Source organism: Lynx rufus, unplaced genomic scaffold (assembly GCF_022079265.1).
Source record: "Lynx rufus isolate CCGP_SWC_20201006 ecotype Redwood Valley unplaced genomic scaffold, mLynRuf1.p SCAF_3, whole genome shotgun sequence".
Classification (NCBI taxonomy): Eukaryota; Metazoa; Chordata; class Mammalia; order Carnivora; family Felidae; genus Lynx; species Lynx rufus.
The window spans coordinates 12,719,741-12,744,427 of NW_025814845.1; the positions used below are offsets into that span (position 1 = coordinate 12,719,741).

A 24,687-nucleotide genomic window follows, 5' to 3' on the forward strand; every position below is an offset into this window, starting at 1 on the left:
CCTCAACTTGGCCTCTTGGATTTCCTCTGTCGGGGTGGTGACTAGTGGATATTTCTGCCTGCTGCGGCGGCCCCATTGCCCTTTTGTCTTTTTCTGCGTGACCTCGGGGAAGGCCCCGGTGCGGAGCGTCGCCAAGGACGCCAGGAGGGAGGCGGGATTGCCGAGATCTCCTTCGGCGAAGTGCATGTGTGTTTGCAAACCGCCCTCGGCTGTCGGGAAACGGCGAGGACGTGTCCCGGCTGCGGAAGAGCCGCAGGCTGTGGGGAGGCCGCTCGAGTGAACCGCGCGGGAGGCACGCAGCGCCGCCCCGCGACCCCCAGGCTGCGCCCCCGCCCCGTGCGCCCCCGCGCGCCATGCCCAGTCGTCCGGCGCGCTCCGCTCCCCGCCCGCGGGGCTCTTGCGCCTTCTAGCTTCGGAGAACCCACTTTGATCGAGGCCACCATTTCTATTGAGCACCCCTCTTCTGTCTCATAGCCTCCCCACTGGAATCGGATTTGAAGACTCCTCCGTGGAATCGGAGCACTCCCTTTTCCGCGCATCCGGCCCCTGCATCTTTACGGCCTTTAGGAGCCCCAGCTCTTTTACCGCCAAGTTGATCGTTGAGAGACAGACGACGTGTGACCTCCTCCCCGCAGCTTTGGGGTCTCTTTATAGCCTTGGCCTGGCCGATTGATCGTCAGGACCTAAAGTTGCGCCTTCAGGACCCGAGGAGCGCCTGCCCTGCTGGAGGAGGGTGGAGGGGAAGTGGGAGGCGCGTACCTGTGCCATCTCTACTGCCTTGAATATTATTACTGTTACTTCCAAATTATTTTGTGTACATTTACCCGGACACTCTGGGTTCCTAGCCCTGCGCCAGAGACTGGGCCTCAGACACAGCGCGATTCGCGCGGAACAAGGAGCTAAGGAGGAACCCCCGGCGCCGGCGAGCGAGGAGGCGGCGGGGGAAGATGCGCGGCGTCGGCTGGCAAACGCTATCCCTGTCGCTGGGGTTAGTGCTGGCGATTCTGAACGAGGTGGCGCCGCAGGCGTGCCCGGCGCAGTGCTCCTGCTCGGGCAGCACGGTGGACTGTCACGGGCTGGCGCTGCGTAGCGTGCCCAGGAATATCCCCCGAAACACCGAGAGACTGTGAGTACGGGATCTTCACCCCCCGCCCCCGCCACACACACACACTGGGTCGCGCATCCCCTTCATCGAGACTGGAGGGATCAAGCCGCACAGGGACCTGTGCCTGGGTAGCTCTCCTGCACGCGCATCCTGGGCTTGAACTCCCTGGGAGGGCGAAGGGCAGGAGGGCGCTACTCAGGGAGGGGCCGCTGCCCTAGGAGGGGCGGGCCGGCTGGCAGATGCGCTTGGTCCTTTCCTCCCGCTTTCGTCCAGCCAGTTCCATCCCTGAGCAGGCGACTTCTCTCGGGCTTGGGGAGCCGCTAACGTGGGGACAAGTAGTGGAGGATGCCCGGGGCGAAGGAGACGCGACTTTGTTCCTCAGACTCTGTAAACGGAGTCACCTTGCGGTGGCCAACACTGGCGGGGTGGTTTCAGGACCGAATCCCAGCGTTTGTCGCCGCGGGGTGGCGCGGGGGGGGGGGAGAGCGGGGGGCGGTTGGCGGAAGGACTCAGAGGGGAGAAACCTCCGCTCCGCGGCTCAGTGTCTCCCTCCTGGGGACGGAGGGGTGGGGAGAAGGGGTCGTGGGGCGGCTGGGTCCGCCCCGGGGGCGCTCTTCTGCAGGCCTCAGAGGGAAGGATGCCCCAGGACCGAGGCGGCTCTCTCGGCCGCGGCACGCCGCCCCCGCGACTCTTTCCCCCGCCCCCCACGTCCCCAGCGAGGAGGCGGCGGCGGCGGGCCCCAGGAGACCTGTCCCAGCGGGTGACTGAAGAGGAGGACCGTTTCCCAACGTCTAGGCGAAGTTAGGGCTGGCTCTGCAACCCGAACCGGCCGAGCAGGGTGCTGACTGCTACGGCGACCCCGCGGCCCTCCGTTGCCCCCTCCGGCCCTTCCCGCTGAGCCCCGGATCACCCCCGTGCACCTTTCTCGCAGTTTCTGCGCCCATTCACGTGGCCGCAGTTCTCCTTCCTTCCCTTCTTCGCGCTCTGCTGCCCGCAGACATCCCCGCCTCCCTGTCTCTGCGAATCTCTAATGAAGAAGTAATCGCAGACCCGGTGTTGACGGCCCACGCGCTCCTGGTGGGGCACTTCCCGAGTTCAGGGAAGCGGAGCATGGAGGCCATTCCCTTTGTGAACGCCGAGGCCGCCGCCCCGCGCTGCCCGAGCGCCCTGGGCGCGCTCCCCTCGCCGTTGCGCGTGGGCCCGGGTGCGCGGGGCGAGGGCGGCGGGGGCCAGCGCGCCGGACTCTGCTGCCGCGGCTTCTGCGCCCCCGGGGCTGTGAGGGTTGCGGGCCGCGCGGGGGACCCGCTGGGACCCGCGCCGCCCGCCGCGCGTCGAGTCGCTCTTCTTATCTAACTCCTTTGCCTCGCCCTCAGCTTAAAGGCCGGAATTGAGCCCTTTCTTCCTCTGCAAATGGCTCCCCCACCCCCAGCCTCACTGGCCTGCCCCCCACTTCTCCCTCCTTCCCAGGCCCGAAGCGCTGGGCTAGTTGGGGCCCGACCGAGGGTGTCTTGTCAAAATGTGATCTACTACATTTGTCTGGGATGGCGGTGGGGGGGGGTAAGGATTCTTGTTCCGTCAAATAGCCCGTAAAAGACCCCAACAGTTGTAGGAACAACTTGGTGCTACTTTGCTCGGCTTGGAGCGTTGGGTTGGGGAGAGAGCACTGCAGAATTCTGTGTTAGCGCTTGTCACTGCATGCTATCCAGAACAGTTTAAAGTTGAGACATTCACATGTCTTACTCAACAAAAAGGGAGTGCACTTAGAACAAAATAGTAATTTGAGTTTCAGGTCCTTGGGGCCGGGGGGTGGGGGGGTGGGGGGGCGGAGAGGGGTCAGTAAAGTTTTCAGAAAACAGTTTGCTCAGTGCTGGCTTATAGGACTCTACCATTGACAAAATAAGCGCTTTAAATGCAAATTTCAAACACGATGTTTTCAAGTCAGAGGTAAGAGAAAACTTACTTCCGTGAAGGACAACATGCAAACCGCAGCAAAGCCTGGTTTTACTTGAAATGATTAGAACCAGGGCAAGTTTAGATCTTGACCTAAGATGCCAGAAAAGGGGGTGGTGACTGGAAGGAAACGTGGTGCTGAAATCCGAACAAAAATGTGAGGGCCTGAATCTATTTCCATTATTGCCCCGGCTAGTAGTTTTCACTTTACAGTCTCAGCGGGGTTCCCTGAGCTGCAAATGAAGAGTTTAGTTTTCATACAAACATAGAATTGTTGGAAGGTAAATGCCTATAAATGCAAGTCTTTGAAGTGCAGTTCTTTTGATGGCACTCTAACGTTTTTTTGCCTTTGCCTTAGGAAGTTTAGCCACCATGCCACCTAAGGACAGGGTTCTGAATTTTAAAAATTTCTTTCTGAGTAGTATTAGAAAATTGTTCCACTTAAGCGCCTGAAGGGAACTTTTTGGGGGCGTGCTTAACAATAATAGTCAAATAGCAGAATACCTGGGAAATTAATAGACACATCCTTATAAAAACAAAACTTGAAAGCACTTCCATTCACACACAAAAGAGGACTTTTCGTGATAACATAATCACTTCATGTTCTTGTCAGATGCCAGTAAGCATGGACTTTGTAAACTTGTTAAGAATCATTAGGAAAAAAAAAATCTTTCAAAGGTAACTACTCCCTTCTGTCTTTTACTTTGTAACTTACTTTAGTAATTGGAACTGATCTTTCACCTTAAAGTTTTATTTACTTTCTATTTTTTCTTTAACTAGATCTTGATAGAAATAAAATGGAACTTTCATTTTCTTGTTTTCTCTTAGGGATTTGAATGGAAATAACATCACACGGATTACCAAGACAGATTTTGCTGGTCTTAGACACTTAAGAGTTCTGTAAGTATGTTCTTCTGTATTTTGAAACATTTTCTTTTGTTCTTGAGGCTGCATATTTTGTATTGTTACTGGTCTCACTTTGAAAAACTGTCCCAATGACAGAAACATAAAATTTTAAAAGGTCTTGGTTTCCTTTCTTTTTTTGTTTATCAATGTATTATAGCTTTTAATGAAAATGTAGGCTTTTATTTTAAGGTTGGATGCTTGCCATTGAAACAATATTATAGAAATGACCTCAAATGTTTGCTATACCATACCCTAAGTGCCTCATGCATATAAAAGTGTAGAATAATTGCTTCCACAATATGAATAAGTAATGTGAGACATTTGATACACTTTTAGGATTTGAGATTAACTAGAAAGAATTTAAGTGGGTCTGCATTTTATTATTACTAATATAGAAGACTTTTTTTTTTAGCAAACAGCACTGAGATATGATTCCTAACATTAAAATCAAGCAATCCAAGTCTTCACAGTTTTTGGTGGGAAGTGTTTATAAAAATATTGCTGGTCATATTTTGAATTGTCGTATTTCACATCTTTTGTAGTTTTTATAATATTGTTGCGTTACGATTACTTCTTTAATTAGTGGGTTAAATATATTGTGAGGGAGCCATCATGTGAGATTCAGTGTAATGTGAAACTGTTTTTACCCACAGATTTGTAAATATATACATTGCAATGAACATATACTTTTGATCATTGTGTTGAGTGTTTATCTTTTAAAAGACACATTTTGGCTATTATGAAATCATCCAATTTCCAGTGTATATCCATAAGTGAATTAAAGTATGGGTATGGTGACATACTGTATATGGATTCTTTCAGTGAAGAACTCACTCCAAAATCAGTTTACCAAAAACAGCCATCAAAACTGCCGTGTCATGGGTTGCTCTTCAGGATAAACTCCAGTTGGAGTTTCACAGTTTTGACTAGTAACTTTTACTAGTATTTTAGTATTTTCTGTGAAAGTTTTGTGCTGTGGATGCCCTCGGCCCTCTGTGATTTCTCTCAAATATACCATCCTTAAATTTCATATGAAATCTCAAACCAGAGCATTGTTTAATTTTATAAAGGGAAGGAGGTTATGAGTGTCTCAGTGGCTGAACTGAAACTTGCTTATTAGATGGGGAGTGGTAACATTAAGACCCTGTTATACTTTGCATTTCAGTCAGCTTATGGAGAATAAGATTAGCACCATTGAAAGAGGAGCATTCCAGGATCTTAAAGAACTGGAGAGACTGTAAGTATTTTTAATTCCAAAGTTATGACGACATAACTGTATTTAAAAAAAAAAAAATCCTTGAATTTCAAGGGCCATGTCTTCAACTTTGTGTCTTAATCTTTGAAAGTTTTACAGAAATACAAGGTCGAATAAGTGGTTTTCAGGCTAATTTACAATTGCAAATTGTGGGATTTTCCATAAATAGTACTAACTTTTAATAAAGATAAAAAAAAAACAGACTTCTTTCCTGAGACATTGATTTCCTTGAATAACTATTGCTTTGGTACTTAGAGAGGTACATGTTTTCCTTGTTGTCCATCTAGTTTGTTTTATTTGCTTTTATAGGAAGAAAGGTGGTTATTTGATTTGCATTTATAATATGCTATGGAAAAGAAAAGTTTTGCTAGCTGTTATTTTAATTTTCATGCTGTTGCTTTGTGTGTCACCGGTGACACTTGAGAACATGTTTTAAATTCTCAGTGGTGAAAATTTGCTTTTTGATACTTATCACTTATGGTGAACATTGTTAGTAATAGCTATTCACAACTTCTTTTCATTATTTTATAGTAGCTTTCTAAATATTTCTCCTGGAAAAAGAATTTGAAGATTAGGAGAAATGGAAACAAGAATTATAGTATCAAAGCATGGTTATTTTAAGATTTTTCCCCCCAAGAAGGCCGTGTGGACTTCAGAGTTTAAAATATATTTTATATTTTCAGACACAAAATCTTATGCATTGGTATATACTACTTGAGGGCCGTTATTAATTTATATCTACAGAGTACGAAATATCTGTCTGAAATAATTAAGATAAATTACACACTATATAATTTGAGGTATGAATTCCATGTCTCATATGTTTTGATAACTCAAGTTTAGTAAGTTTGCATTTTAAGGGCATGTAACAGCTCTATTAAACATAGCAACAATTTCCATGCCTGCTTTAATAGGCACTTTAGGTAAAAATAAAAATTTTATTTAAAATAATGAAATATAAAGTTAATTTTAGGCATAGCACTTATTCAGATTCACTGGGCCCAAGGGCAGAAGTTAATTCTGTGTAATTTTAAGTAGACAAAAATGGCTTGTCAATTTCTAAGATATTTGTAAATATATAGGCATCATTTTTATCACCGCGAGTAAAATTAAACCCTGGGATGTCTATCTTATTGTAATATTTTGTCCATGATATATATTCCAAAATAGGGAATATAACTAAAATAAATTTAAAATCACTACTTTGAGCTAGTTTTCAGAGAGAAATAAAAACAAGGTAAACATTTAGTTAAGTTCATTACAAAGTTCATAAGTTCATAACCTATCTCTTGGTATATAAAGATACTCTGAAAGTATTCTTTGATCTCCTTCGTGGGCTTTGTGAATAGTTAATTCCTAGTGAGTATCTTGTAAAGGTATTTTTAATTCATCCATTTAAAAAGTATCAATGTAATTTAAATATTTGGTGAGATGAATAGAGAATTTTAAATTATAATTCAAGTGTTAACACTTTTTTCATGAATAATTTTCAACTATCATACGGAAACATATATTTTGATCCTTAACCAGCATCCAGTTGAAGGAATTTCGATGACTTTTCATGCAGTCTCAATTAGGTTATATTGTCGTTCTAAATATCTTCAGAAATGCTAGAACAAACCAAACCTTTTCGTTGTTTTTCAAGCCACTTCGAATATCACTTGAACAAATTCACTTTTTTCTAGAAATTATTAACCAGATGCCTTATGATCTGAAATTTGTTTAGAGTTGTAAGTAGGTACTAGTTTTTCGCTTTTACTTCCCCTGAGAATGTCACTTCATCTCAGAACAATTTTCTATTCCACTAAGATGCAGTCAGATGTTTCAGAGTGGGAGGAAGATTTGTAATTTTGAATGAAACTAATATATATGCAGGACTTCTTTAAATCACCCCAGCTGTTGGCGGAGAGCAAATATTTCATATTTGTGAGGAAAAGCTGAGAAAATTCCTTTTGTTTACAACTGCCAAGTCCTTCTGATGGAAGCACATTGCTATCTGACAGCCAATTCATCTCCTTGGGACTCTGGAATTCAAAACCATTTCTTAGGAACATTGTGGATACACTTTTCAAATATTTATTTTTTTAAATACGTTAAATGGCAAGGCGATTTTGCCGAAGAATGCATTCAAGTTATCATGAAATAAACTATTATAGATTTTGTTCAGTATATTATTTAAAAAATACAAATAAAAAAAGCTAACCAGAGGGGTCCATAAACAAGTTACTATGGCCGATGGGATATATTCTTATTTTAGTAGGTGGTGACAACATCTCAAAAACTGCCTTTTTTCCCCTATGAAGTTTCAAGAAACATTGTAAGAAACTGGAAGTACATCAATGAATTAACTTTTAACTAATTATATGTTGTGTGAACTTATATTGTTTTTAGCAATTTAGATGTGAATTTTTCCATTCAAATTCTAAGTAAGAAAAAGTTATAAATGCAGGTTTATGTTATAAATGCCATTCATATAGTATTCACAGTAGCTTAATTTTCATTTTTTTGTGTGAAGAACAAAAAAATAAAAATATTAATTTTGTGTGCCATATATGGTTCTAAACTTTTTTCATTTTAAAATGATAAAATTAAAACAATTCCAAAAGGCTATCTTGTGAACATTTAAAAATTACAAGTTTTTCCTTTTTGTTTTATGTTGGTAGAGTTTTAACTTGACCTAGAGAAAGAAGACAAATCTGAAAACAGGAGATAAGATCTGTGCCCTTCTAGAAATACAACTCTTAATCTGTAAGAAACAGTCATGTTATTAGGGTGAATTTGATTTTAGCATAGAGAAAGTCATTATTTGTGAATCCAAGCATTATAGCTACAAAAAGAAAGGTTGTTTTGCACGTCAAAGAATCAATAAATACAAGGTTATATCAGTCAAAAGTCAAGAAATAAATGGATATTAAAAACCTTCCTCCTTCCACACGCCCTCCCTCCCTCCTTTCTGTTGTATGGAAAATAACATCAGATAATATGATCATCATCAGAATGTGGTTATGAATCACTATAAAAGGAGTATGTTTTAATCATGGTTACACACCATGACCACACGTTACTTCCTGTCTTGACAGTTTCCTCCCATACTTTCAGACCTCACATGTGTAGTGGCAGATTTCCATGTTCTGTGTTGCCAGTAGTACTTGTTATCTGGGAAGGGAAGGAAACCGTGAGAAATGTGCCTCATGTAGATTGTATTAGGAGGTCTCCTATTTGTTTAGCTGAGGTGTTCGACCAAAATCTAATGTAGTTAAGTGACTAGTTAATTCAATGGAAACTAATTAATGCAAAGCAAACTACAAATAAGCTACAAGAAAGAATCGGAACATGTATGACATATACATTTTTATGATTCCCAGAAGATACCTGTGTATATCTGCGATAGTCTCCATGCAAAATTGTTAATTCAAAGTGATTCTTCACTGGTGCATCATGTCTTTGAGGGTCAAAAAAAATCATATTAGGGCCCTAAACTTTTGTGGGCTGGTGTAAAATTCTGTTGTTCACTTCTAGTTTATGGGATTATACTGCAGTCATTAAAGTTCTATTTTATGACCTTTTAAGGAGACCCAGGCCACTTCAGTTTCCACTAGTGAAAATTTATGCATTTACAGGTTCCTTCTTAATGGGAAAGCAAGAGTACGAGAAAGTTTTGATACTGTTTGGGTTGTCAAAAAAAATGTTAGGACATGAAGTCCTAAATGCAATGAAATGCTTATATGCAAAATAAAAGCCTGATATTCCTAGATTATGTTAATGAAAACCAATAGAAAATCTTGGAGTATCAGGCTTTGCATTAACTTACAATCATCTTGTACCCTTGCAATAATGATAAAAGCAAGGTTTTGGACTGTTTTTCTTTTCATACTAGTAACGTGAACGTGTTCATTTAAAACAAGTATTGCTTTAAACTCTCTAAGTTTTACTATCACTGGATTTGAAATTATATTTTTCCTACTAACTTTGTAATTTGATATGCTGTTTTTTTTTGTTTTGTTTTTGTTTTTTGTTTTGTTTTGTTTTGTTTTTGCTTAAAAAATGAGTCCTGAAGTATTATAATGAAACCATGCACGGAATACTGGAAAATAAACCTGTACCCGTAGACATTTTCAAGTTTCTATACAGCCAATATAAAGAAGATATTCATTTTAATTTAGACAAGTCTAAATCCCTTTACAATGGAACCTAAATTTGACCAAACACTACACTCTCAGGAGAGAATACTTAACGGACACATTAATATTTTATTTAAGGTGGTGCTGAATTAGTTCTCCCACGTGCACACCCCATTCCTAAGCACGTGACAGCCAGGGTGAGGCTGAGGAATTACAGTGCTCTAGGATTTCTGTTGTAGGTCTCTACACATGAGTTCAAGTAGAGAATATGTTGTGGAACAGGTCTGAAGGAAGCACCACTTATCCCCTGTTCATCAAGAATGTGGAGAATCCCTCTTCTGACTAATCCTACAAATTTACAGGCAACACATAACATAGTGCTTTTCTTAAAGTAGGGCAAACCAACAGTTCTAATCGCCTTGGAAAAGAATGCAAGCTCATCTCAAAAGAATTGTTTTCTGGCTTCTTTATACTACCAACTTTAAAATCACGGCAGTTATTTTCCTAGGAAATAAAGTGTGTCTTCAAAGAACATGTCAAACTTGCTAACAGAGGTTGAGTATATGCCCTGCATGAGATAAAAATGCTATTGATGATCAAGTGTGTATCACTTTATCTGTGATATCTGTTCCATGTGAATTATTCTCACTTGTTTATAAGCGATATTGGACTATTTTCATTTATGTATACGACTGATCATGTGAGGCTTTAATGCATGTGCACTATTGAAAGTTTAGTGGAACATTGAATGCATCCAAAAGGGTTTCTCATGCAACATTTTTTATGGGCCTTGAAGTTGATGGGTGGTGAGAAGGCCTGTTTGCTCTTTGTGGACCGTTTTATACATTCTGGAGCAGCAAGGCTGTTTATTTTTCCCACATCTGTTTTGGGCTCATCCTTTGTGACAGTGTTTGCTGGATGCTGTGTCCTTTATACCTCCCTGAAATGAGTAGTTTAGTTTGCACTGTTACAATGTATTTGCGGAAGCAGTGAATGTCAGATATTTTACATTGAATTCTGTCTTTCATTCCTGTTGGATCCCTTTCTGCTTGAATTATGCCCGCTAGATGGAATTTCACAACTTTGCATGCAATTAGAGACTTTTCCGCGTGGACTTTCATAAAGACTGCACTTACCTTTTTTTCAGAGCAATTTATATCTGCGGGACTGGAGGGACTATTGGGGAAAATGCTTTCAGAATGACAGTTTGGTAACAATAGGGGTGATTTGGTACTGATGTAATGGGAATATTACTTTAAGAGAACATTTACAAAAAAATGTTTGACTGTCGTCTGCCGTGTTCATCCACTTTGGATGCAGGTGGGTGGCTCTGGAGCTCCTCACGTGTGTGCTGCTCTTCTAGCTTCTGGCAGTGAGCGCAGGGTGCAAAGAACACAGACTCCCCTCTGCGTAGGCACTTTATAGTTTTATTTTCTGTTGCCTGTTCTATAGAATGCAGCAAGCACTCATTGGTTGTACTGTCGTTTATGCTTTCTAAACAGACACAAACTCTTATACCCCCTTTTAAAATCAGAAACATTAGATAAGAGTGACACCAGAAAACTCTTCCTTTCAATTAGCAATAGTCACGCCTTGGGTAACTCTCATTTGTCTGTTATCCTCTCATTGTGCAAAACTGGGAAACCTTTGGTTTGAGTTCCACTGGGAGATATTGATCAGATTGCTTCATCTTTCAAAACCTCAGTTTCCTCGTCTTTGGAACAGAGATAATTATTATCTTGCATGCTGGCAGTACATGGTCTAAATAAAATAATGCACACATAGTTTCACAAAACGCTTGTCACATGGTTAGTATTTAAGGAACTCTTATCATGAGTTTCAACATTTCTCCTGTTTTTCGAAAGCTCAGTTTAGGCATTATTTTATTGAGCTAATAAAATGTGTACATAATAAATTTGACTTTTGTACATTCACATTTTATTACCGGTTTTATTCTGGTTTTCTTATTATGGCATATGGCAATAGAAGAGATGGAAAGAATGTATGAAAATACCTTCAAGTTTTGTTTCAGAGTATTTCTCATTGCTCTGGATATATAAAGAAATGCCAAGAAGTACGGGGAATGAAGTGGAAGCAACATTTTTACTCATAAGTTTGATTTATCCATCGAAGTAATACACAAATGTTAAAATCTTTGCCTTAAAAAAAATGTTAGAATAAAAACATTTTAAGAATAAGTAGCAATTTACCTGAAAAGAAAGCATTAGAATAAAAACATTTTAAGAATGAGTAGAAATTTACCTGAAAAGAAGGCATTTTTGTACGAAAAACAGGAGGTTATACATGATAAGCTTATTAAGGCAGCATTTATAGAATGCTTGTTCTAGACCAAGCACATTGCTAAAGTACCTTATATTTACAACAGCCGGTAGATACGAGACATATATTTTCCATTGGCTTTGGTAAAATTCTTTTCATTTTACGCTTTGAATTGGGATGGAGGTTGCAAATATTCACTGGTAAAAGTTGAAAAAATAAGAGGCTGTCACTTTTACCAATGGACAAGACATAGAAACAGTTGACAGATCATAATTTGAAGCAGTGCTTGTCAATAATGCTCAGGCTGCCCTTCAAATTGAGGTTGTTAAGAATAAGCATTTCAGAGACCAGTGGTGTTTTGTGTGATACAGAAAGATCATTCACCCCACTGAAGGTCACGCTCAAAACTAGCAGTAACACAGAGGAAGCAGTTACTGGGATCCCTCTCATCTTTGCCCTGAGGAAAAGTGTCTTTGAGACGCATTTTGCACACCTTTCTGGAATCATGCATTACCGTCCTGAGAATCTCAATTAGCCCAGAGATCCTGTGGGCAGATTCCATCTAGCTGGTAGCACAGGAGCTGGGTATAATGAATCTTCAACACAATTGTCCTTGTTCTGAACAATAGGTAATTGACCACCTGGTCTGCTTAATGGAGCCAATTTATGCTGGCTCCCATAAATCCTTCTGTGAGATACATTTCATTCACTACATGTTGTTTTCCTGTTCTGGGACCATCAGATTTTAGCTTCTTTAACTCATTTACATTAGCATTAGCATTATGGCACTATCCTTTTCAAGCTGCTAAGAAGTATTCTGTGTTCTACTCCAGCCCTGTTTAGAAATTGTTGTGCACCTTAATGGTCTTTAAAGTAATTCTGGATTTAAAAAAATCCTTTTAAAGGGTTAATTTCTGGTCATTTTACAGGAAATCCCCACTTTCAAGTTTTTCCTTTAATTGAGTATTTTGAAAGAGTTTCACCTTTTATTTTAATGTTTGTATTTCCATTCATTCTTAGCACTGATTCAAGAAAGAACAGGAACAAAAAGTGTACTGGTAGTCTTTTATGTTTTTTTTTTTAAGTTTATTTGTTTATTTTGACAGAGACAGAGACAGCACAAATGGGGGTGGGGCAGAGAGAGAGGGAGAGAGAGAGAATCCCAAGCAGAATCTGCACTGTCAGCACAGAGCCTGACGTGGGGGTCGAACTGACAAACTGCGAGATCGTGACTTGAGCCGAAAGCAAGAGTTGGATGCTTAACTGACTGAGCCACCCAGGTGCCCCATGATATTCTTTTAGAGGGAAAAAGCATAATACTGTTTTTCTATGCATGTTATCACATCATTTATTATCTGCCTTTCTACTATATTACCTTGTCTTATGCATATGGTTGATTTAGACAATATTAAGACCATTCACAGTAATTTTCATGAAAAGATGATAAACTACCTGGATTCAGAGAAAACTATACATATTTTCATTTTTCTCTCAACCTTAGGCATTTTGAACAGATCTTTAATTCAGTGGGCTGAGTATAGAATTTTTTTTGTTTTGTTTTAATGATGTCTTATTTTCAGTCGTTTCATTCATAGATATTAAAGAAATGGGCTCTATAAAGCTATGTTTTTCCCAAGGAAAGATTGATGAGAAGTGAAATTTCAGTATTACATTATTTTTAATTAATGTTTAGAAATATTTAGACTGTGTCTCTTTGAGAGAAATGTTTCAGATGATATGTTCTGGAATCACCCTACCTGAATTCAGGTTTTAGCTCCACTTTCTATGGGCTGTGTACCCTTCTCCAGAACAACAGTAACCATAGTATTTACTGTTGGGGTTGTTCTGAAAAACGAAGGAGATAATTCATGTAAACCTCTCAGAACAGTGATCATCATGTAGTAAGCTTAGTTATGCTTATGTTAGCTATCGCTTTTGGAGTGAATTAGGAATGGCTGGGAATATGAAAGTAATAATTAAGAAAAAGAAAAAGACACTACTTTGAGTGCCTGGATGGCTCAGTTAGTTAAGTGTCTGATGTGATTTCAGCTCAGGTCGTTGTCTCAAAATTGATGAGATCACACCCTGCATTGTGGAATCAATGCTGACATTTCCGATCGATCCTGCTTGGGATTCTCTCTCTCTCTCTCTCTCTGCCCTTCTCTCTCTCTCTCTCTCTCTCTCTCTCTCTCTGGCTCTGGCTCTCTATGTCTCAAAATAAATAAACATTTAAAAAAAAAAAAACACGACACTGCCTACACCCAATCTGAAATATCTTCTTTCTCACAATATCTGATATTATTTAAACATATCAAATTCCTTCTAACTTCTAGATGATGTTGAGTATGGCAGTGGGAGAGAGGTTGATGGGAGGGGAAGGACATAATTGCTTTATAGGGCACATGAAAGCAAGGTTGGTGGTGGGGCTTTGGTTAGTTGGAAAGTGGCATAAAAACTAAGACAGGATCCTCAGGAAGCATCCCAGGGGAATAGTTGGCTGAATATAAAATGCATATGCTAGAGCGTTGCTGAAGTATATCAAAATGCAAAAAGACAAGTGTGTTCTCATTTAGCATTTCCTAAAAATCCACTGAGTGCCAGAGAGGAAGGGAAAGAATACAAAGATGTGGTCTTTGTACTCGAAGAGCTTACAGCCTACTGGGAAACAGACCAGTATGTGATGAAATACAACGTCAAGGACTCTTATTTATTAAATGCCATGAGGGTATGGGGACACAGACAAGGGAGGAACTACCTCTCTGTAGGGGGATCAGGGAAGCTTCACAGAAGTTGTAAGAAAGTACCCTCAGAATAGGGAAAGCTCTCCAAACAGCTGGGGCTTTGCAGGGACCGGAGGCTTGAAGGAGCATACTGGTTATGGCCGGTGAATCCTGGAGGATGTTTATTAGTCCAGTGGTTTGGATGAGATTGCCATAGCCCATCTCTGCCATTTTAGAAATGGAGATTGTCTCCTTGAATAATGGGAGTCTTTCCAAGAGCGGTCGCTTCCCTAGAAAAATTCTAATTGCCACTATTGTGAATATTTGTTGTCTGTTTCTTGAGAGAAAAATGTAACAAGGTCATAGTTAAGTTTTATTTTATGAGAATTGTATAATAGTAGACTCTGGAAGTCATCCTCCCTCAGAAATACTCCTTCCTTTCTCCATTCCCAGCAGACAAAAATAAATAAGTAAAAGCTTTTGGTTTCACTTTAAATTTAACCTTGTTATATGCTTTATTTATAAAAATTAGCGTAAGTGGAAAGAAATTCCACCCTTTCACCACTAATTTTACCATTTTCCCCCTAATCGTCTTGGCATACTTTTTTACAAGTGTGCGTTTTATTAAGTGCCTAGAATGTTTCTGTAGATAATCAACTTCTTCCTAATGTGAGTTTATGTAACAAAAGTTACAGTCTTCATCATTACCTCATGGCATTTTGGAGTTTGAAGAAGTTCTGAAGTTCAGCTGGTACAATTTTTCACCTAATGCGGGAGTTCTTTTGATTACGTCCTTTGCAGGAAAAAGAAAAAAATACACACTGCCTCTGCTTGGATGAAAGTGGAATCAGAAGTTGAGTTTCTCAAGGCAGATCCTTCCATTTCTTCTAATTCTTGGAAATTCACTAATTCTTAGAAAGGTCTTCCTTATAATATACTCTCTTAAGAAATGTATTCACTAGTGCCAGTTCTGCCCTCTGGAGATTAAATATAATTTTGCTGCTACCAGATGGCCATTTAAATATATCAAGATTGATAGGTAGATAAATAGGTAAATAAATAAAAAAATAAACAAGTCAAGATTGGCATGCTTTCTTTTCCTGTCCTTTTGACATTTATATTTAATACTCAAGTTTCTTCAAAGTGTCGTTAGTTTTCTGGACCTCCTTACTCTCCTGTAGGGCAATAGAAATTTATAAATCTTTTTTTTTTTTTGCAACTTGTAAATCATTTAAATGTACATTTTGCATCAGCTTATCATGTAATTTAAATTTGGGAAAAGCAGGAGCGCCTGTGTGGCTCAGTCAGTTGAGTGTCCGACTTCGGCTCAGGTCATGACCTCACGGTTTGTGAGTTCGAGCCCCGCATTAGGCCCTGTGCTGACAGCTCAGAGCTTGGAGCCTGCTTCGGATTCTGTGTCTCCCTCTCTCTCTGCCGCCTCCTCTGCTCATGCTCTGTCTCTCCTTCTCTCAAAAATAAATAAACATTTAAAAAAAATTTTTTTTAAATAAATTTGGGAAAAGCAGAGATGTGAACATTTATTTTTACTGAAACATTAACGTGTCCACGTGAGATGAATGGGATTGAGATCCTAGTACATCAGCATCAGGATCTACCTAGCCTTCAGGGAGTGTGCACAGTCCAGAAGAACTTAGTTACACAGCATCAGGGCTTAATTGAGTTAGAGTTGCAGTCAAATTTTTTTCTACAGTTACATTCATATCAGGTAAACATGTAAAAAAGCACGATCTAAACATTTTTAGCCACTACTATTAGTTCTGTTTCAGCCTTATTTTCAGTTAAGGGTCAAGAACTGTGGATTTAGGTTTGGACTTGGCCGTTTTCTTCTGCTTTCGCCCATAGGGACAAATCATGCTGACATTTCCTCACACTTTTTTTTTTCCCCACAGCTAAACAAAATGCTAACAAAATTGAAATTTCCATTTCCCCACAATGCCTTGGCTAAAAATTTAGGTCATCTGGGACAGTGCATGAATTATCTTAGGGCACCGTTTACTGTGGTGTTTGCATTGTATCTTGCACTCACCTAACCTAGACAGCAGAGTCCTAGGCAAGAAATCCTTTCTTGTTGTGTATATTCTGGATGACTGATGTTGCACAGGATGTGAGGTTAGGGTTTAGGTAGGTGCCGGTAATCATCTGAGTAAGCATAATGGAAAATTGCTTTAAAGAGTCAGGTAACAAAAGGTGTAACCAACTTTTGATTTGCAATGCTCGAATTCTTTTGAATGTCATTTCTTCCTTTCCTGAAATACAGGATGAGGCACGACACTACCAAATCACAGACTCATTGTTGGGTATTTTCTATGTAACATACGCTTTGTTTTTGTTTTTCTCAAAAGGCGTTTGAACAGAAATCACCTTCAGCTGTTTCCTGAGTTGCTGTTTCTTGGGACTTCGAAGCTCTACAGGCTGTAAGTAGACAGAAATAGTTATTGTTGCTTTGGGTAGTACCTTGTATTTTAATAAATGTATTTTGGATCTGTTTCCTTGTGCTTTCCTGGAATCTATTCACTGATAGATTAATGGATTAAAAGCTTGCTTGTTTTTTCTTCTTATGGAAGTTTATGATTGGTTTCCCAGTGGTTCCTGTTGTTCTATTTGGTTAGCATTTAGTGGTTCATGTATGTGTCACTGTAATTGTATTTTTCCTTTTTGGTTATGTGATGAGGAGGAGATTTACCTTACTTTTTTATGGAAACTTTTGATTAAGTTCTGAAGGGAAAATTTGCCACTATACTTCCTCTGAAGAGGAAGTTGGCAGTGTTTTGTTATAAAGTTAGGGTTCTTAATGTCAGCTTTCTCGACATTGTTTCTGTGCTGGAGTCGTGTTTATTAGTCTGGAAATATTATTATAAGGTATTTAAAGAGGGCTGTAAATTTCCTCTTAAATGTTCCTTTTAAGGCCAGAATTCCAAACTCTGCAATAGGAATGACCGTAAACGTTTCCTCACAAATATGTCATAGACTGTTAACGGAAGTGCTCCTTTGGAAAGAACATAATGTGAGTTTTAGGCAGAATCAGGTTTTCCTCCTTGGAATGCTTGTACACTGACCTAATAAGTAATAGTGAAAACACATTTTTGAAAGCTTTTAAAATTAGATTTTCAGCCATATGAGTGATTTTGTGCAGATGGGAGATAAGCAACAAATTGTTGGAAAAACAAATAACGATGATTATTGATGTTCATGGATGTCATGAAAGAAATTGGGGATATATAGAAGAAATTCCTCGGCACGCCTTCCTCCTGGATGGTAGGGGACGTCCCGTAGGTTCCTGTTTGTGGGGGGAAGTGAGCAGATTCCTTTTTTTCCGAACTTGGCTTTGTCGTAGCCTATGAGTTCAATAGTGTTGTTATCAATTCTACAAGTAGGAAGTCTAGCAACACTGCCCTCGAGCCCTCCCTGCACTGTGGCCACGGTCTCTGTTCAGTCCTCCTGGTGCCTTAGCTCACTACAGAGAGAGCTGGCTCAGTGGGCAGATGTGCAGCCAAACGAACACACTGCATCTCCCCTCTAGAGTTTCACTTCCCTGGTACTGGTCCTCTGAGGACAGCCAAAGTCGCCTGGCAGGATTTCTCCTTTTCCTTGGGTTCCCTGCCAGCTAATTAGCTCCATTTAAGTAAATTAAAAAAAGGAAAAAAAGTTTTCAAAGAAACTTGAAAATAGACTTTTAAATAAGAATTCTTTACGGACTAGTTTGACCAAGGAGATAGAATATTGAACATTGTAAAGATGCTAAGTTGATACTGATGTAGAAACATTTGTGCTTAGTTTCTAAGAAGGGCCACAGAGAGGGTTTTAGTTGTGATTCTGCTTTCTGCGTTAAGCTTTGGTGATGGAGGAGACTGGAGAATGGACTTCTGGTATACGATGAGGGATATGAAACCACCACTTTGCTAATAGTGCGCATGCAAAAGCAATTCACACCAGTCTAGGAAATTTTCCATTTTCTATGTAGCTGTGAAAATATAATTTAAATGAATGACTGTCATCTACGATTTAAAATATTAAGCGAAAGAGGGGAAAATTAACTTCAACACTACCTCAGAGAAACAAGAATGTTTGAATTTTAGTCTAGAAGTACTTGGTTTACTTTTCTTAGGAGGCTTCAGGTAGTTTAATCCAGCGCAGAGTCTTCTATTAGTAAATTCTATTCCGTGGAACAGTTTTCCCTCTTAGACAATATCATATAGTGGACCAATGGATTTTTCTCTTATATTTTGTTATGACTTTATGACTTTAGGAAGCTGCTGTGTGAAAAGAGACCTGAAATCCTGAAGAAGTAAAATTAAAGAAACAGAACCCATAAAACTCTGAGGCAGTATTTTTTAGTTAATTAAAAGCATGTAAAAATATGAGAAAATGGACAGCTAGAAAATACAGCTCAGAGTTGTGATGTACCTGTTCGGCTCAAATGATTTCTTCTGGGAAGTTTGGGAAGATAAAACTTTATTTCTTAGGATTAGTTGCAAGAGGGGCTTGAATGCTTTGATGTTCCTGAAATTAGAGATTGATGGCATAATGCTTAATATTCGTTGGGATTTACCGACTGACATAAACACTAAATACACGTAGAAACAGTGGTGTAATTTTTTTCTTCACCCTCACATCGGGAATCTTCCTTTGAATGAAGGTACTATTTGTCCCACCCGAATTCGATATAGTGGATTGTTACCAATGGTATTTCTCTTGAGAGGGTAAGTTATAAGCTACATGTGACCACTTTTTTTTTTTATGATGGTAATCATTAATTGGAGTAAACAACCAGCATTAAATATCTTTAATAAATAAAGAACCAAAAGCTTGTGAGTCTGACTGCCTGGCCAGTGTAATTTCTAAGAGGGAAGGATTCAAGCTCAGAGTTTGTTCATGTGATACAGGTGCCTAGTAGTTCACCCGAAACAAGTGTTCCAACAGATGGAAAAATGTGCCCAGATCGACAGACAAAAATCTCCTTTAAAACATTCATTGAAAAATGAATCTTTCACAAGAAGGATCAGTGACAGAACAAAGGATACAGGGTTTCTGACTAATAGCAGAGAGTATATGTTGGGACAGGGAAGGTATTAGCCTGGTCTTTGCATATACATATTAAGCAATCCATAATTGCCCTACTATATAATGTGGTAGAGACCTACACATCTAGAATTCATGAAGGAAACACATTTATAATTTATTCTCTCTTTAAGTTGTTGCATCATTCCAATTAGTACCTCCATTTCTTTTTCTCACTTACTGTATTTGTTATTTAATACTTTTATTTAATGCTTTTTTATCCCAGTATATAACTAATGAAGAAGTTCACTAGTTTAATATGTAGTTCACTCTACTCACGTCTGATTTTTATCATTAGGATTTAAGCTAGTCTGATGTACTGGACATTATGCAGATTTTCTTTGCACTTTTGTAATGAAAAATCACCATTTGACTCTTGGCGGAAAATGAGATGCCAGGTGAAGAAGCACACATGCTTTTTTTGGACTCTAAATGCAATATAAAAGAAAAAGAGGGTACGCTGTATATGAATTATGATTCGACACGGTTGGTTGCTGCTAGCGGCCAAATATGCTTTTCCTTTGCTGTCTGCTCCAATTTCTCTTTGGACGGGTTGAGAGAGCACTACATGTTCAGGTCAAGATGTTTGCTCAGAAATAGTAGTACAGTTGCAGCTGTGTTTGTTGGAGCAGGAGACTAGTTTAAATAGCATTACCATTTATCCAGTCCATTAACAGAACTCTGTAAAATAATACCAACTCTGCATAAACTACAGGACAGTGTAATAAAATTACAAGCACTTGTTGACAGATGGAAAGTGTAAGTAAAGGGAAAGTAAAGGGCCCTAGGTTGGAGGTTAAAAGAGACAGCATATAGTTTCCTTAACTTGCGTAGATACGCCATTCTAGCCTCTTGCTTCTCCCCCCAAACTGGTGTCGCCTCTTTACTATCAATTTAAGAGCGGAGAAAATTATTTTTGGAGCAATCTGGAGCTGATTAACTGAGATTTTTAGTCACTTTTGAAATGGGCGATCGTGATTGATTGAAATTTATGAGTGGCATTTATATATATGAGTAGCATATACAAAACTTCCTGATAAATGTAACCTTAAAGGTGATTTACCAGTGAGTGATTCACACTTTTCAACTTGAGTTTTCAACTACTAATCCAGGCTCATTAGAAAGGAATTTCATTGGTAGTACTGCGGTCAAGCATTTGGTTATAAATATTTGTTTTGTGGTTTTCAGTTTATTTCTTTGAGTATTATTATATTTACCCAGACTTCTAACATAAACTTAAGTATCCAAGGCACATGGCAGAAACTCATTTTTCACTTGTATCTACTGAAACAAAACAAAACTAACAAATGAAATTAAATACATAAGTCCCAGTGATTCATTTTCTCTACTTCTTTGAATAAAACCTTTTTATTTCTGGTTCACAAGTAGCATTTATTATTCCCCAATGAGCTTTGGAGCCTCTAAATTATCTAACATTATAAATAGTATTTTTAAACTCAAGGACTTTTTTATGGCCTAATGACTACTTACCTGAGACAAATAGATTTTGACCGCTTAATTTGGTTGGTCAGGTCACAGTTCATTTACTGTCAGATAGGATCTCAGAGGCTCAAAATGTTTTTGATAATAATAATCAGGGCTTTTGTTTAGAAGAAAACTTAATTTTTGTTTTATTAAGGTAAAAATTAATTTGCGAAGTACAACGCATATACAGTGAAGCTATCTTTATTTTCCTTTCTTCTTGCCCCACAGAAGGACCTTTACCATTTGTTTTTGAGTAGTTGTAAGAGTAACATACCCTCATATTAGAAAGGTTTGGGCAATTCAGAAAAATAGAAAAGAGGAAATAGAAATTATTCATTACCTTGCCATCCAGACATCATCACTAGTAAACTTGTCAGTTATTATTAACCTAGTTTACTTTTTCTGTGATTATGCATATAAATGCTGATATACATTTATTACAAAAACATGTTTTGTTTTGTTTTGTTTTTTTATGTCCCCAGGGTCTAGTATGAGGCTTGACCTTTAGAAACCTCTCAGTAAGTGTTTGATGTATTGAGTTAAATCTCCGTCGGGTTCAGGGTCTGTAACGTGAATGAACAAACAGTAATGCTGGGAAGGCATTATGAATAATAGAGAGCCAAATTAAATTTAAAGGGTAACTTGGCTAATTAAATGTTTAGTCCCCTTAGGTCTTCTAAACATTGGAGGGTTTGGGTAGACACAGTAAAATAAAAATAACCCATTTTTCACATAAGCAAAATATCCGTTAATTTAATATAATACTGCATTTCTATAAAACTATATAATTTAATCTCACAGGATTCTTGTATTCAAGGATAAAAACAAGAGCGCCACAGCGGAGCTTGTATCAAAATTCCTCTTGAATTAATTCCTGCCAGCTCTGATTAAAGTGTGGGCTCCTCGAGGTGTCAGGTGCCATAGTTTCCTGCTCCCTTTCACTCTTGGCCTGTTTGGCCCCTGCCACAATAAATCCCACAGTGGTTGTGCAGGAATTGCAGGTTGCAGTTGCTACGGTTACCGTCGTCCAGCCAGACCCACATCATTACTCATCTAGTGAGCTGCCATGATGGCTACCGCTGCTCTCCATTGCCCAGGCTGCCGAAGGGCTTCGTGTCCAGACGATAAAAGTTCCTCGGGTGTGGTGTGTCTGCCTTACCATTTGGTGCAAAGATACACTATTTGTATTGCTCATGCTCATACTTTGTGAAGGGGAGCGGGTTGACTCTTGATCTTTGAAAACTAAGAACCAATAAGTGAGATAAAACTTAGAAATGTGTTAACGGTCAGTGGTTAAAACACCAAGTCCCTTATTATTTACTCAGTAACTTATTAATGACCTATCATTATTGTACCCAAGGGACTCTGCTCTTGCCACTTAGAGAATAGAGATCTACAAGGAACATTTCATTTAAAAAAATTAAAAAAAAATTACTATTGGGGCACCTGGGTGGCTCAGGTGTTTGAGCATTTGTATCTTGATTTTGGCTCAGGTCATGATCTCATGGTCATGAGTTCAAGCCCTGTGTCAGGGCTCAATGCTTAAGATTCTCTCTGTCTGCCCCTCCCCTGCTAGTGCGCACGCTCTCTCTCTCAAAATAAAATAAAAATAAAATAAAAATAAAAAAATAGATTACTAATTACGTAACCAAAGGTAGATAGACAAAAGACTCGATACACGGGTATCTGAACACACTTCAGAATAGCCATTACCACTTGACATGAAGAAAAGAGGCAAGCCATGGAGTAGAACTTACTTTTGATTTTGATTTAAAATCAACACGTAATCGGGGGTGCCCGGGTAGCTCAGTCGGTTGAGAGTCTGACTTCGGCTCAGGTCATGATCTCATGGTTGACGAGTTCAAGCCCTGCGTTGGGCTCTGTGCTGACAGCTCAGAGCCTGGAGCCTGTTTCAGATTCTGTGTCTCCCTCTCTCTCTCTGCCCCTCCCCTGCTCGCTCTCTGTCTCTCTCTGTCTCAAAAATAAAATAAACATTAACAAAAATTAAAATCAACATGTAATCCTATTATTTAGAAGTTATAAATGTAGTGAGGATTAACATTGTACTTGAGATTTTTGCCACGCCCACACCTCACTTTGATAGTTTTATTTCAAAGAGATTACAAGTAAAAGCTGTTGCTTAAGAAAGTCAGAAATTAGTAGGTTTCTGTTGTTGCTAACCCACAGAATATACTCTGAATGTGAAGTCTACAGCGTAATTAATTGCATCAACTAGAAGAATCTTTTCCGTTCAAGTATACTTGTTTAAATAGTTGCTTTCCCAAATGCAAATGTTTTTATCTGCACCAAGAAGTACTCACAGTAGGGCAATTTGAATTTGGAGATACTGTTGTAGATACTGGGGAGAGAAACCAGGGTAACACTGTGGCCCCAGGTAATAGGTGGTATATGTGGGCCTCCACCATGGTTAATATCTGACCTGTAATACGTAAATTAAAACTTAGTTCATCAAAAGGGATTGTGTTTGTTGAAACATGAATTTAAGTGTATGTTTTTCATGTGAAAAAGACATTTTTCAATACACATTATCAGGGAATATTTTAAAATTTGGTGACAAATTATGAAATTGCCACTGTTTGGTGACTGAAGTTTACATAAATAATTCCAGAAATAAGTGTCCATAGGATTCTGGTTCTATTTAGCTAATTTTAGTGTATTGACATATGTTTTAAGACCCTGAAATCAATTAATTTATAGCATAAGAGAAGGGGCATATAACACTAGTGTTTAAATACCTACTCAGCTCTGCTATCTTTGGAAATCAGGTGACACCCCTGGAGTCAAGTTTCCTTATCTGTAAAATGGGAATGATCATATTTTCCTCCTGGGGATATTTCCAGTCACATTATAGATTCTGTATTCAGAAGAACATTGCCAGGGCGCCTGGGTGGCTCAGTCACTTAAGTGTCCGACTCTCAGTTTCGGCTCAGGTCATGATCTCATGTTTTCATGGGTTCGAGCCCCGCGTTGGGTTCTGCACTGACAATGCAGAGCCTGCTTGAGATTCTTTCCCTCCCTCTCTCTACCCCTCCTCCTGCTCATGCTGTCTCTCTCCCTCTCAAAATAAATAAATAAATAAATAAATAAATAAATAAATCTTAAAAAAAATTATTAAAAAAAAAGAACATGACCAACTTTCCAGTATGGTAGAAATTGTATTACATGATTATTGTCTCGTCCTTGCAAAATAAGATGAAAAAAAAAATAGTCACACAGATGTCTTTGCAACCCGCCCACAGTCAGAAAATCTCCTTGTTCTGTTTCACCTCTGTCTTGCAATTTTTCTCGGTGTAATAACACAGACATAAGCGTAGCCACATTATTTTTTTTCATCACTAAAAATTAACATAAAATATGCATTGTTTTATTTCTCCTTACTTGGCCACACAAGATGCATTAAGGCCAGAATGTTCTTAATGAGATCTCTTACCCTATCCCAGTTGATGATTCATGTAGTTTCAAAATTCCTATATAAGATGAATTAGCTGTAGAAACAGAGACTGTGACTTAGAAGCTGTGTTACGCCTGCATATTTGGGTTGTTGTCTTAATGATGTGTTTTTCCTAAATAAATAAAGGAAAAATATGAATTAGTTTGAAAATGCTGCGTTAACTCTTCAAACTATAGGTGAACTATTGTGAAAGTTATTCAGAAGATTGCATATGTTGCTAAAGAACATTTTTATTGCTAATTAAAATTTCAATCTTTAAAACCGTATAAGATAATTAACCCATTGATCTTGTAATATGCAAATATGATGTGATC

The 24,687-nt window shown here is 39.2% G+C and overlaps 1 protein-coding gene across 1 annotated transcript; it reads left to right on the forward strand.

Annotated features, from left to right (window-relative positions):
• The first annotated feature begins 494 nt into the window (after window positions 1–494).
• LOC124520493 (slit homolog 2 protein-like) lies at window positions 495–22,029 on the forward strand. Its single transcript, XM_047091408.1, has 4 exons — window positions 495–1,126; window positions 3,884–3,955; window positions 5,127–5,198; window positions 21,903–22,029. The coding sequence occupies exons 1-4, from the start codon at window positions 948–950 to the stop codon at window positions 22,027–22,029; spliced, it is 450 nt and encodes a 149-aa protein (XP_046947364.1). The 5' UTR covers window positions 495–947.
• Window positions 22,030–24,687: the final 2,658 nt, after the last annotated feature.